The sequence below is a fragment of the Entelurus aequoreus genome, linkage group LG20 (genome assembly GCF_033978785.1).
Source record: "Entelurus aequoreus isolate RoL-2023_Sb linkage group LG20, RoL_Eaeq_v1.1, whole genome shotgun sequence".
In the NCBI taxonomy this organism is placed as follows: Eukaryota; Metazoa; Chordata; class Actinopteri; order Syngnathiformes; family Syngnathidae; genus Entelurus; species Entelurus aequoreus.
Genome location: NC_084750.1, coordinates 10,798,518 through 10,814,839, shown reverse-complemented (window position 1 = coordinate 10,814,839; position 16,322 = coordinate 10,798,518). Strand labels below are relative to the sequence as shown.

The following is a 16,322-nucleotide window of genomic DNA, read 5'->3' as shown; positions in this document are numbered from 1 at the left end:
CCTTAATTGTTTCCAAACGGTGTCTGTAACACGGCAGTAAAACGGCTGATCAAACAAAACAGAAGTCATGGTCATGGACCCACTAGCTGCGGAAGCTAGCTCTCCAATTAATAACGATGTAACGGTATTAAATGGCACGGTATTAAGGCCACAATACAATATTATTGCGGTTTATGTCCAAAAAAATTATAATATTGGTAAAAATGCCATTGTGTGTGAAATGAAGTGTCAGGAATGTTTAGTATAAACACGTAATAATGCTAAAATGTTCTAATCATATTTTCTACTCCAAACAAGTATTTCCAAGACAAATAATTGTGCAGGAAAAATAATACTTTTCTATTCTATATAAAAAATGTTACTGAACATTTTTGTGTAATTGTCATTTGTCACAGGATAATGTATGTTGTATTTTGTATTTTACTACAGTGGAATATTATTTTTTAAAATAATTTCTTCCACATTTTTTCCATTTATTAGCCGCAAATGACTACAAACCGCGGATGAATACGTTGCGAAATTAGTTATTTCCACAGAAATATTTTGTAAATGTTTATTTACATACCTTAATTGTTTCCAAACGGTGTCTGTAACACGGCAGTAAAACGGCTGATCAAACAAAACAGAAGTCATGGTCATGGAGCCACTAGCTGCGGAAGCTAGCTCTCCAATTAATAGGGATGTAACGGTATTAAATGTCACGGTATTAAGGCCACAATACAATATTATTGCGGTTTATGTCCAAAAAAATTATAATATTGGTAAAAATGCCATTGTGTGTGAAATGAAGTGTCAGGAATGTTTAGTATAAACACACGTAATAATGCTAAAATGTTCTAATCATATTTTTTACTCCAAACAAGTATTTCCAAGACAAATAATTGTGCAGGAAAAATAATGCTTTTCTATTCTATATAAAAAATGATACTGAACATTTTTGTGTAATTGTCATTTGTCACAGGATAATGTATGTTGTATTTTGTATTTTACTACAGTGGAATATTATTTTTTTAAATCATTTCTTCCACATTTTTTCCATTTATTACCCGCAAAGGACTACAAACCGCGGATAAATACGTTGCGAAATGAGTTATTTCCACAGAAATATTTTGTAAATGTTTATTTACATACCTTAATTGTTTCCAAACGGTGTCTGTAACACAGCAGTAAAACGGCTGATCAAACAAAACAGAAGTCATGGTCATGGACCCACTAGCTGCGGAAGCTAGCTCTCCAATTAATAGGGATGTAACGGTATTAAATGACACGGTATTAAGGCCACAATACAATATTATTGCGGTTTATGTCCAAAAAAATTATAATATTGGTAAAAATGCCATTGTGTGCGAAATGAAGTGTCAGGAATGTTTAGGATAAACACACGTAATAATGTTAAAATTTTCTAATCATATTTTTTACTCCAAACAAGTATTTCCAAGACAAATAATTGTGCAGGAAAAGCCACTGTTTCAAGCAAATACTTAAAAGAATAACTTACAGCTGATGTATTGGATAAATATTCAGTGGAAAACAATAATTTTTATATTATGGGTAGCAGTGTCCTCTACAGTGGTCATTTTTATATCAGTCTGGAAAACAGGCCTGGCCCTAACCAATCTGGCGCCCTAGGCAAGATTTTAGGTGGCGCCCCCCCTCCCCCCACATCGGCAGTGAAGTGTATAGACTCACAAGAAACCGAATAGCTTTGTCTTTGACCTTTTTTTTTTTACTTAAAGAAAGCAAATTAACATATTATATGAGAATATTATATGTTATGATTATCTTTAACCGAATCACAGCAGTGCTCAAATAAAAAAAACAGCATTCCCTCTCATGTGATATTGCTTAATTAACATTAATGATGTGCACTTTAACAACTAGGTTTACAACTATACCTAATATATAAAGAGGTGGAAAAGTGACTATTACCTGCAGGGCAAACATTAGCTAACCAGAAGGCAATAACAATGTAAACAAAAAACACCTGCTTAAAAGATCTAATACAAATGTCCCTGAGGAATGTAAGGTGGGAGTACTGTAATTACCTAACGTTACATTATTATTTTCCATAACAATTTAGCGCCCTCCACAATATTAACCCGACGTTAAAACAGAACTAGCTATTTATTGATTAGCAATTGCCGAATCATGTAACATTAGCTTAATTCTAAAAAGCCAGGTTACTATCACATTCTGTAATAGACAAATAATTTCATGTAGGCTAACGTTACCTCCCGGCTACCTCTGTCTTTTTCTCGTTTCTCCTCTTCTTTTCTCTTTTTTCTTCCCTGGGCACCTGACAGTTTTGGCCGTTTTGACATCTTGTGTTGATTTTTTTATGTGGTGACGTCCAAAAAGAGTCATGATACGGGAAGGGAGGGGGCGCACCGTGCCGGGGGGGGGGGGGGTGCGTCATGTTGTAACAAATAATATTTCTATTAAATAGGCTTTACTTTGCATTTTAATTAACGTGGGATTATTTTTTGTATTTAGAAATAATAGTACCAACTATTTTTTTTTTTTTTTCTCCAACATTTGTGGCACAGGACGGCGCCCTTAGCATTTGCCTATACGGCCTATGCCACGGGTCGGCCCTGCTGGAAAATGTTGTTTCTCAGAAAAGTCAACTAACAATTTAATAACGTATATACCTAACAAACTGATGTTTGGCTTCAAATATATTTTCTGTGTGACGGTTTAATAGGAGGCGACTTGTCCCCACCCTTCCCCCCCAAATAGCGTTTTAGTTTACTCATATTACTACCCGCGTTTGTTCTTTTTTTCCTCTGATTTCCCGCCGTGCGGTGCGACGAGACCGGCTGGCTCCGTGTCGCTTTGGAAACGCTCAAAAGGAAAGTGACGCGCTTCGCTTTGCAGTAGTAATGGGGAGCGAGCGAGAGCCGGATTAAGAGCTGACTCTTTGTAGTGAACAACGGGAGCCGGTTCGTGTTTGACAGAGCCGGCTCCCTATCGAGAGCCTTTTATTTCTTTTTCATTGTCTTTTAAGCCACATTACTCAACATGTGTGGCTGTGGCAGCGTCTGTGTGACCACACTGTGCAGGAAGAGGGAGGGTGAGTGGGTGGGTGCATGGAGCTCGCACACCAAGAGGAGGGAAAGAGACGAGCGCGAGAAGATTTGACCAAAAAAATGAGTGACCGCTGAAAACGGTGTAGGATTTGGACACATTTTAAAGTGTTAGACTTTGTAAAATAAAGAAATGATATGGAGTAGGCTCTACAAACAACCTGCACACACAGGCATATGTGAACTAATCATCCAACAGTGCAGTTATGCTAGGTTCACACCAGCGGCGCTTTGACGGCGCTTTAAAGCGGCATGCAAAGCGGCGTTAAAGCGTAACAAAGCCTGATTATTGTCAACTAGCATAAGAAATGAAAGATAGATATTTATTAAGATGACAAAGAAATAAAAGAAATGAAGATATAAAACATAATATAACGGAAAAAAAAAGAGAAATTGAAAAAATAAATGAATATAAAAAATGTGTGACATTGAAACTTTATGTAAAACCAACACAGGATTACAAATCCATTCTCTTTTGCATCATTGCCTTTTTTATACGATGATCATTGTTTCTGTACTTCTGCTGTTTGATGTTGCAGTTTGACATTACTGTCTTATCATTTTTCTGTATGAAAATGTTAATAATAAAGAGAATATGTTACGTTTAAAAGAAATGCCTTTTATTATTGTCAACTAGCATAAGAAATGAACGATAGATATTTACTAAGATGACAAAGAAATAAAAGAAATGAAGATATAAAACATAATATAACGGGGAAAAAAAGAGAAATTGAAAAAATAAATGAATATAAAAAATGTGTGACATTGAAACTTTATGTAAAACCAACACAGGATTACAAATTCATTCTCTTTTGCATCATTGCCTTTTTTATACGATGATCATTGTTTCTGTACTTCTGCTGTTTGATGTTGCAGTTTGACATTACTGTCTATCATTTTTCTGTATGAAAATGTTAATAATAAAGAGAATATGTTACGTTTAAAAGAAATGCCTTGTATTATTGTCAACTAGCATAAGAAATGAACGATAGATATTTACTAAGATGACAAAGAAATAAAAGAAATGAAGATATAAAACATAATATAACAGGAAAAAAAAGAGAAATTGAAAAAATAAATGAATATAAAAAATGTGTGACATTGAAACTTTATGTAAAACCAACACAGGATTACAAATCCATTCTCTCTTGCATCATTGCCTTTTTTATACGATGATCATTGTTTCTGTACTTTTGCTGTTTGATGTTGCAGTTTGACATTACTGTCTATCATTTTTCTGTATGAAAATGTTAATAATAAAGAGAATATGTTACGTTTAAAAGAAATGCCTTTTATTATTGTCAACTAGCATAAGAAATGAACGATAGGTATTTATTTAGATGACAAAGAAATAAAAGAAATGAAGATATAAAACATAATATAACGGGAAAAAAAAGAGAAATTGAAAAAATAAATGAATATAAAAAATGTGTGACATTGAAACTTTATGTAAAACCAACACAGGATTACAAATCCATTCTCTTTTGCATCATTGCCTTTTTTATACGATGATCATTGTTTCTGTACTTCTGCTGTTTGATGTTGCAGTTTGACATTACTGTCTATCATTTTTCTGTATGAAAATGTTAATAATAAAGAGAATATGTTACGTTTAAAAGAAATGCCTTTTATTATTGTCAACTAGCATAAGAAATGAAAGATAGATATTTATTAAGATGCCAAAGAAATAAAAGAAATGAAGATATAAAACATAATATAACGGGAAAAAAAAGAGAAATTGAAAAAATAAATGAATATAAAAAATGGGTGACATTGAAACTTTATGTAAAACCAACACAGGATTACAAATCCATTCTCTTTTGCATCATTGCCTTTTTTATACGATGATCATTGTTTCTGTACTTCTGCTGTTTGATGTTGCAGTTTGACATTACTGTCTATCATTTTTCTGTATGAAAATGTTAATAATAAAGAGAATATGTTACGTTTAAAAGAAATGCCTTTCATTATTGTCAACTAGCATAAGAAATGAAAGATAGATATTTATTTAGATGACAAAGAAATAAAAGAAATGAAGATATAAAACATAATATAACGGAGAAAAAAAGAGAAATTTAAAAAATAAATGAATATAAAAAATGTGTGACATTGAAACTTTATGTAAAACCAACACAGGATTACAAATCCATTCTCTTTTGCATCATTGCCTTTTTTATACGATGATCATTGTTTCTGTACTTCTGCTGTTTGATGTTGCAGTTTGACATTACTGTCTATCATTTTTCTGTATGAAAATGTTAATAATAAAGAGAATATGTTACGTTTAAAAGAAATGCCTTTTATTATTGTCAACTAGCATAAAAAATGAAATATATATATTTATTTAGATGACAAAGAAATAAAAGAAATGAAGATATAAAACATAATATAACGGGGAAAAAAAGAGAAATTGAAAAAATAAATGAATATAAAAAATGTGTGACATTGAAACTTTATGTAAAACCAACACAGGATTACAAATCCATTCTCTTTTGCATCATTGCCTTTTTTATACGATGATCATTGTTTCTGTACTTCTGCTGTTTGATGTTGCACTTTGACATTACTGTCTATCATTTTTCTGTATGAAAATGTTAATAATAAAGAGAATATGTTACGTTTAAAAGAAATGCCTTTTATTATTGTCAACTAGCATAAGAAATGAACGATAGATATTTATTTAGATGACAAAGAAATAAAAGAAATGAAGATATAAAACATAATATAACGGTGAAAAAAAGAGAAATTAAAAAAATAAATGAATATAAAAAATGTGTGGAAAACAGTATACTGAGTTTTTCACATTTTTTTCTTATTTTTGTTGTAACAATGCACAACAGAGCTTGATAATCGTGTCAGAGCCTGATTCAAAGCGTCAGGATCGCATCAAAGCGTAATACAGTTCAATAAAGCGTAATAAAACGTATCAAAGCGTGATTTAAAGCGTATCAAAGCGGCATCAAATCGTGAGGAACGGTAACAAAGCGGCAACTAATTCGTATCAGAGCGTATCAAAGCCTAACATTACTTCGGAGATCGGGATATTCGTGGAAAAATTGACAAAAATGACGGCGCTTTGCTCGCCGCTTTAAAGCGCGGCAAGCGCCGTTGGTGTGAACCAGGCTTTATTAGAGTTGGAGAAAAGACCAGCAAGGGACTCTGCCAATGTGTCAACTGTTGCTGCTCCCATGTCCGTGACATCAGCCAGTATAGCACCACCTAGTGCAGTATTTTTCAACCTTTTTTGAGCCAAGGCACATTTTTTTCATTAAAAAAATACGGAGGCACACCACCAGCAGAAAAGGTTAAAAAATGAAACTCCACCAGGTTGTCATGCCTTATTTTGAGTTTGTTGTTGTTGCTTCGTGTGTGTAGGGCTTTAGTTCCTGTCTTGCGCCTTTATTTTGGTGACCCTTCCTGTTTTGTTGGTGTTCACCTGTAGCAGCTTCCTTTGAGTGCTATTGCCCGCACCTGCTTTGTTTTCGCAATCAAGACTATTTAAGTTGTGCGTACGCTATCCTTCTTTGTGGGGACATTGTTGATTGTCATGTCATGTACGGATGTGCTTTGTGGACGCCGTCTTTGCTCCACACGCTGTAAGTTTTTGCTGTCGTCCAGCATTCTGTTTTTGTTGACTTTGTAGCCAGTTCAGTTTTACTTTTGTTTTACATAGCCATCCCTATGCTTCAGTGCCTTTTCCTAGCGGGACTTGCCTTTTGTTCATTTTGGGTTTAAGCGTTACATACCTTTTTACCTGTCTCCTGCTGTGCTCTGCATATTGGGATCACGACAAACCATCCTCGACGCGTTCAGACTTCTACAAAGCAAAGAACTACCTGCTGCCACCTACTGATATGGAGTATTACAAGATTACCCTGCCAAGCTAAAAAATTGTTGTTTTTTTTTGTTTTTTTTTTTTTTAAATTAAATCAACATAAAAAACACAATATATACATTATATATCAATATAAATCAATACAGTCTGCAGGGATACAGTCCGTAAGCACACATGATTGTATTTCTTTATGACAAAAAAAAAAAAAAAAAAAAATTTTTTTTTTTTTTTTTTTTACTACCCCTCTCCCCACCCCCCGGTCCGTGGGACAAATTTTCAAGCATTGACCGGTCCGCAAGTACAAAAAGGTTGGGGACCACTGCTCTAAATTAAACAAAGGTGATGTTAAAGGCCTACTGAAATGAATTTTTTTTATTTAAACGGGGATAGCAGATCTATTCTATGTGTCATACTTGATCATTTCGCGATATTGCCATATTTTTGCTGAAAGGATTTAGTATAGAACAACGACGATAAAGATTGCAACTTTTGGTATCTGATAAAAAAAAGGCTTGCACAAAGTAGCGTGACGTAGTCAGTTGAACATATACGCAAAGTTCCCTATTGTTTACAATGATGGCCGCATGAAGTGAGAGAGATTCGGACCGAGAAAGCGACAATTTCCCCATTAATTTGAGCGAGGATGAAAGATTTGTGGATGAGTAAAGTGCAAGTGAAGGACTAGTGGGGAGTTGAAGCTATTCAGATAGGGAAGATGCTGTGAGAGCCGGGGGTGACCTGATATTCAGCTGGGAATGACTACAACAGTAAATAAACACAAGACATATATATACTCTATTAGCCACAACACAACCAGGCTTATATTTAATATATATATTTATATATTTTTAAAAAGTTACGTACGTGACGCGCACGTACGGTACGGTACGTGTTATGCTAGCTCTTAGCTCCTCTGCTAGCTCCTAGCTCCATAGAACACGCCAATACAATTCAAACACATGATCAACACACACAATCACTCAGCCCAAAAGACCGTTCACCTAACCCAAGGTTCATAAAGCTTATATATTTTAAAAAAGTTACGTACATACGCAAAAAAAAGCCAAAGCTGCATACTCACAGTAGCACGTCTGCGTCTTTGTCATCCAAATCAAAGTAATCCTGGTAAGAGTCTGTGTTGTCCCAGTTCTCTACAGGCGTCTGTGTATCCAAGTCAAAAGTCCTACTGGTTAGAGTCTCTGTTATCCGAGTTCTTCCATCTTGACTGCATCTTTCGGGAGTGTAAACAAAGAAGCGCCGGCTATGTACTGTTGTGGCTGACTACGTTCGAAAAATACGTCCATTTTGCACCGACAACTTTCTTCTTTGCTTGCTCAGCTTCCTTCTCCATAATGCAATGAACATGATTGCAACAGATTCACGAACACAGATGTCCAGAATACTGTGGAATTATGAAATGAAAACAGAGCTTTTTCGTATTGGCTTCAATGTGGAAGGCATACCCGTGTTCGCCGGTCTACGTCACGCGCATACGTCATCCTCAGAGGCGTTTCGAACCGGAAGTTTAGCGGCAAATTTAAAATGTCACTTCATAAGTTAACCCGGCCGTATTGGCATGTGTTATAATGTTAAGATTTCATCATTGATATATAAACTATCAGACTGCGTGGTCGGTAGTAGTGGCTTTCAGTAGGCCTTTAATCAACTTGTTTGCTATCCTTTTATCCAAATTAGAATGGACAAGAGAATCAATAAAGAACCGAACAGTGAAGCAGAATCAAAATTGGAATTGGAATCATAAAAATCTGATCAATTCCCATCCCTTGACAGTTGTTCCTCTATCATTTCACTGCTTTATGTTGCATGAATGACGTGTTGTTGCAGTAACCTCGGCGGCCTGCAGGAGACCACGTATCTGCCATCTTGTATGTGCCTGAACTTTACATGGATTGAAATTGTGCTGATGCTTTTTTCCTCCCATTGATATTCAGAGCGGAACATGCGCATGATCCAGATCCAGGACAACATCTCCGAGCAGAAGGGTTTAAAAGACAAGCTGGAGAGCGAGCAAGACAAATTGCACGTGGAGTACAACAGGGTGAGCACTGTCGCTTTGCTTTTACGTCATCATCGCTTCTCCAAGGTAGCAGTTTTTCCCCCTAAAAATAATGTTAATCATATCTTCTTTTCTGACACCCCAAAATACTAACATTGTAGCATAGTTTGACATGCATTGAACAATCAAATACATATAAATGATGAATATAATGAACATTTAACATCACGTTTGAGGGAGGAGGGCTTTTACATTTTTTTTAAGACAGGTTTTTACAGTGTTTCTCACCTTCTTTATTAAAGTGCTGGCAGAGGCATTTGCATTACTTCTGAGTACTGCTCACAACGTTACATCAACTGATGCATGTAACTTCACTGTCAATCATTAGTATTTGTATGCTAGAAATAGCAACTTTCTTTAGCTTTAACTCAGTAAAAAAACAAACAAACAAAAATCATTTAAAAAGCAGACAGTATTGACCTTCCACTCTCGGAAGTATGCCTTATTATGTCGCAGGATACCATAGGAGACAGTTGGTCTTAGTTTTGTGTGCGTTCTATGAACTCATAAACCACACACATAATAGAAATGATAAAAGGACCCCTTTTCTGGAGTCCGTCTATATACAGTAAGGTGGTTTACCTGACACATGAAACGTGACAAATTGGGGGGCAATAGTGTGTCTAATATCGTATGATGTGTTTTGTGGCAATTCCAACTTTGACCACAGCGTGAGTTGCTATCGAGAGTTGCGCTTTCCGTCATTTTCAACGGACTGCATTGCAAAAAAGATTACCCCCCCACCTTCCTTTTACGCAAGACCCACCCAGGAATGGGGCCATATGAATCCCTTCCTTACTGTACAGTAGACTGTGTATGCTTTGTTTGGACATCCAGTAGAGTGGTGAGCTGGGAAACAGACTATTGTACTTTATTGTGTACAATATTTGGCTCCACAATATGAAATAATGGTAAAACCGCGTGTGTGTATATATATATGTATATATATATATATATATATATATATATATATATATATATATATATAGTGTGTGTGTGTGTGTGTGTATATATGTATATAAATATATACATATATATGTATATATATATATATGTATATGAATACATATATATGTGTGTGTATATATGTATGTATATATATACATATATATACTGTATATATATATACATATATATATACATATATATGTATATATATACATATATATATGTATATATATACATATATATATATATATATGTGTATATATATACATATATATGTATGTATATAAATACATATATATATACATATATATACATATGTATATAAATATATATATATATACATACATATATAAATACATATATGTATTCATACATGTATATGTATACATAAATGTTTATATATGCATACATACATATATACATATATATATTTATACATATATACACATATATATATACATATGTACTGTATATATGTATATATATATACATACATATATATGTATATACATGTACATATGTATCTATATTAATGTGTATATATATATACATATATATGTATATATATATACATACATATATATGTATATACTGTATATACATGTACATATGTATCTATATTAATGTGTATATATATATACATACATATATATATGTATATATATACATACATATATATGTGTGTGTATATATATATATATATATAAATATATATATATATATATATATACACACACACATATATATGTGTGTATATACAGGTAAAAGCCAGTAAATTAGAATATTTTGAAAAACTTGATTTATTTCAGTAATTGCATTCAAAAGGTGTAACTTGTACATTATATTTATTCATTGCACACAGACTGATGCATTCAAATGTTTATTTCATTTAATTTTGATGATTTGAAGTGGCAACAAATGAAAATCCAAAATTCCGTGTGTCACAAAATTAGAATATTACTTAAGGCTAATACAAAAAAGGGATTTTTAGAAATGTTGGCCAACTGAAAAGTATGAAAATGAAAAATATGAGCATGTACAATACTCAATACTTGGTTGGAGCTCCTTTTGCCTCAATTACTGCGTTAATGCGGCGTGGCATGGAGTCGATGAGTTTCTGGCACTGCTCAGGTGTTATGAGAGCCCAGGTTGCTCTGATAGTGGCCTTCAACTCTTCTGCGTTTTTGGGTCTGGCATTCTGCATCTTCCTTTTCACAATACCCCACAGATTTTCTATGGGGCTAAGGTCAGGGGAGTTGGCGGGCCAATTTAGAACAGAAATACCATGGTCCGTAAACCAGGCACGGGTAGATTCTGCGCTGTGTGCAGGCGCCAAGTCCTGTTGGAACTTGAAATCTCCATCTCCATAGAGCAGGTCAGCAGCAGGAAGCATGAAGTGCTCTAAAACTTGCTGGTAGACGGCTGCGTTGACCCTGGAAAAAAGAGCTGGACTGCTGCTGAGTGGTCCAAAGTCATGTTTTCTGACGAAAGCAAATTTAGCATTTCCTTTGGAAATGGAGGTCCCAGAGTCTGGAGGAAGACAGGAGAGGCACAGGATCCACGTTGCCTGAAGTCTAGTGTAAAGTTTCCACCATCAGTGATGGTTTGGGGTGCCATGTCATCTGCTGGTGTCGGTCCACTCTGTTTCCTGAGATCCAGGGTCAACGCAGCCGTCTACCAGCAAGTTTTAGAGCACTTCATGCTTCCTGCTGCTGACCTGCTCTATGGAGATGGAGATTTCAAGTTCCAACAGGACTTGGCGCCTGCACACAGCGCAAAATCTACCCGTGCCTGGTTTACGGACCATGGTATTTCTGTTCTAAATTGGCCCGCCAACTCCCCTGACCTTAGCCCCATAGAAAATCTGTGGGGTATTGTGAAAAGGAAGATGCAGAATGCCAGAGCCAAAAACGCAGAAGAGTTGAAGGCCACTATCAGAGCAACCTGGGCTCTCATAACACCTGAGCAGTGCCAGAAACTCATGGACTCCATGCCACGCCGCATTAACGCAGTAATTGAGGCAAAAGGAGCTCCAACCAAGTATTGAGTATTGTACATGCTCATATTTTTCATTTTCATACTTTTCAGTTGGCCAACATTTCTAAAAATCCCTTTTTTGTATTAGCCTTAAGTAATATTCTAATTTTGTGACACACGGAATTTTGGATTTTCATTTGTTGCCACTTCAAATCATCAAAATTAAATGAAATAAACATTTGAATGCATCAGTCTGTGTGCAATGAATAAATATAATGTACAAGTTACACCTTTTGAATGCAATTACTGAAATAAATCAAGTTTTTCAAAATATTCTAATTTACTGGCTTTTACCTGTATATACATATATATGTATATATATATGTATGTATATATACACATTAATATAGATACATATGTACATGTATATACATATATATGTATGTATATATATACATATATGTATGTATATATATACATATATACATGTGTGTGTGCTTTATGATCTACGTTCATTTTTAGCACTTCCAATTGTCATTTGAAATGTTAACAAAATAGAAATCTATGTAAAGGATCAAAATCAAGATAAACTGTTCTAAAAGTTGATGAAATTAAAAAATAATCTTAATAAATGTGATTGTTGTTCCACAGATTATAAAACATATACATGAACCTGCAGAAACAAACGTTTCATGTTGTCATGTAAATATTATGAATAAGATATAAGTATTTAGTTTAAGAAAAGAACAATGTATATGTTGGGGGAGCGCCCTGCCTCCCTCCCTCATGGTATATTAGTAGCAACATGCTCCACTGGTAGACACCATTTCTTTTGATGCAACCATTACAGCACAGATAGGAAGCAATGATGACACCCTGATAATAATTCAGAAGACCTGCATTGTGTAATATTGTCTCTGTGTTGTGTGAAGCTGTGTGAGTCTCTGGAGGAGCTGCTAAATGTCAACGGTGATCTGCGCAGTGAAGGCCAGGCCATGTGGACTCTCCTTGGGGACATCCTGGGCCAGGTACCACTGCCCCTTGTTCACACGTTATATCTACACCTCACATACTCCTGTGTGAGAACCACTATCAATATTTGGACTATGATACTAAAACTGTCCACTTTATCTCTCAATCTATTTACCGTATTTGCCGGACCATAGGGCGCACCGGATTACAAGGCGCACTGCCGCTGTGCACATCTATTCAGGTCTGTTTTTATACAAAAGTCGCACCGTATTATAAGGCGCATTAAAGGGGTCATATTAGTTTTTTATTTGTTTCTAAAAGTAAAATACTTCCTTGTGGTCTACATCAGTGGTCCCCAACCTTTTTGTAGCTACGGACCGGTCAACGCTTGAAAATTTGTCCCACGGACCGGTGGGGGGTGTATTTAAAAAAAAAAAAAAAAAGTTTTTCTTTTTGATTTTTTTTTTTACATAAATAAATACAATCATGTGTGCTTACGGACTGTATCCCTGCAGACTGTATTGATTTATATTGATATAGAATGTATATATTGTGTTTTTTATGTTGATTTCATAAAAAAAAAAAATGTAAAAAATTTTTTTATTTTTTATTTTTTTTTACATAAATAAATACAATCATGTGTGCTTACGGACTGTATCCCTGCAGACTGTATTGATTTATATTGATATAGAATGTATATATTGTGTTTTTTATGTTGATTTCATTAAAAAAAAATGAAAAATTTTTTTTTTATTTTTTTTATTTTTTTTTACATAAATAAATACGATCATGTGTGCTTACGGACTGTATCCCTGCAGACTGTATTGATTTATATTGATATAGAATGTATATATTGTGTTTTTTATGTTGATTTCATTTAAAAAATAAAAATAAAATAATTTTTTTTTATTTTTTTTTAAATTCTTGTGCGGCCCGGCACCAATCGGTCCGCTGACCGGTACCGGGCCTCGGCCCGGTGGTTGGGGACCACTGGTCTACATAACATGTAATGGTGGTTCTTTGCTCAAAATGTTGCACAGATGATGTTTTACACATCATCTTCAAGTCACTTTCTGACAGTCTCTTTAGGATGCGCGGTCTTATTTACGTGCCTCCACTTGGATAGCGTCATCTTTGTTGTAGCGGTGTAGCGTGCAAGGACGGGAGTGGAAGAAGTGTCAAAAGATGGCGCTAACTGTTTTAATGACATTCACACTTGACTTCAATCAATAACGGAGCAGCATCTCCTCATCCGTGGCTCACTAGTGCAACAACAACGCCCGAAATGTGTCCCGTGAAAAACCATTCGTCCGGAACTCTCTAATAACTAAAGATCCTTGGGTGAATAATGTAAACTCACTACACCGGTATGTTTTAGTGCTTTCATGGTGAGTTTACTGACAGATATAAGTAAGAACTTTACACTACTTTATATTAGGGCTGCAACAACTAATTGAATAAATCGATTATTAAAATAGCTGCCGATTAATTTAGTCATCGATTCGTTGGATCTATGCTATGCGCATGCACAGTTTTTTTTGTTTTTGTTTTTTTTTAATCAATTTTTTTTTTTTTTTTTTTTTAAATAAACCTTTATTTATAAACTGCAACATTTACAAACAGCTGAGAAACAATAATCAAAATAAGTATGGTGCCAGTATGCTGTTTTTTTCCCAATAAAATACTGGATAGGATAGAAACGTACCGGTAGTTTGTCTCTTGTATCCGATTATTAATCGATTAATCGAAGTAATAATCGACAGATTAATCGATTATCAAATTAATCGTTAGTTGCAGCCCTACTTTATATTAGAAATGGCAACAGTGGAGGATGAATGTCCCATAACAAGAAGATAGAGAAAAAGAAGAGGTTTATCGACTACGGTGTCGGTACGGACTAAAAAGGCGGACGCGTGCAAATTTTCAGGACTTATGCAGATCCCAAATACAGATCAGCAGGTACCAGAAGGTAAGAAAAGTTGCTTTTGCATAATATTGCGAAACAAAACGCCAGATAATATGTCTTACCTTATACACACAGCATAATAATACTCCTATGTTGAAGCACAGTACAATCCATCAAGCGGTGTGGCTTCATAGCTTACCAAAGTCCTACTAAAACATTTTGATAGATTTTTGAGCGCCGTGTGTAATGTTCTATATTCTCAATGGAACATATACAATTTTGGTGTTGTTTACTTGAGTCATATCGCAGTCTAGACATATCTCTTATGTGGGACTGCCATCATATTGCAGTCTACACGTATCTCTTATGTGGGTCTGCCATCATATTGCAATCTACACGTATCTCTTATGTGGGACTGCCATCATATTGCAGTCTACACGTATCTCTTATGTGGGACTGCCATCATATTGCAGTCTACACGTATCTCTTATGTGGGACTGCCATCATATTGCAGTCTACACGTATCTCTTATGTGTGACTGCCATCATATTGCAGTCTACACGTATCTCTTATGTGGGACTGCCATCATATTGCAGTCTACACGTATCTCTTATGTGTGACTGCCATCATATTGCAGTCTACACGTATCCCCTATGTGGGACTGCCATCATATTGCAATCTACACGTATCTCTTATGTGGGACTGCCATCATATTGCAGTCTACACGTATCTCTTATGTGGGACTGCCATCATATTGCAGTCTACACGTATCTCTTATGTGTGACTGCCATCATATTGCAGTCTACACGTATCTCCTATGTGGGACTGCCATCATATTGCAATCTACACGTATCTCTTATGTGGGACTGCCATCATATTGCAGTCTACACGTATCTCTTATGTGGGACTGCCATCATATTGCAATCTACACGTATCTCTTATGTGGGACTGCCATCATATTGCAGTCTACACGTATCTCTTATGTGGGACTGCCATCATATTGCAGTCTACACGTATCTCTTATGTGTGACTGCCATCATATTGCAGTCTACACGTATCTCCTATGTGTGACTGCCATCATATTGCAGTCTACACGTATCTCTTATGTGGGACTGCCATCATATTGCAGTCTACACGTATCTCTTATGTGGGACTGCCATCATATTGCAATCTACACGTATCTCTTATGTGGGACTGCCATCATATTGCAGTCCACACGTATCTCTTATGTGGGACTGCCATCATATTGCAGTCTACACGTATCTTTTATGTGGGACTGCCATCATATTGCAGTCTACACGTATCTCTTATGTGGGACTGCCATCATATTGCAATCTACACGTATCTCTTATGTGGGACTGCCATCATATTGCAGTCTACACGTATCTCTTATGTGGGACTGCCATCATATTGCAGTCTACACGTATCTCTTATGTGTGACTGCCATCATATTGCAGTCTACACGTATCTCCTGTGTGACTGCCATCATATTGCAGTCTACACGTATCTCTTATGTGTGAC

The 16,322-nt window shown here is 35.4% G+C and overlaps 1 protein-coding gene across 3 annotated transcripts in view; it reads left to right on the top strand.

The window, feature by feature from the left end:
- Positions 1-16,322, top strand: part of phf14 (PHD finger protein 14) — a 159,939-nt gene that overhangs the window by 57,540 nt on the left and 86,077 nt on the right. For all 3 annotated transcript variants that reach the window (XM_062029367.1, XM_062029368.1, XM_062029369.1), the window contains exons 10-11: positions 8,874-8,980; positions 12,856-12,951. In XM_062029367.1, the coding sequence (XP_061885351.1) occupies positions 8,874-8,980; positions 12,856-12,951 (203 nt within the window). The remainder of the gene's footprint in view (positions 1-8,873; positions 8,981-12,855; positions 12,952-16,322) is intronic.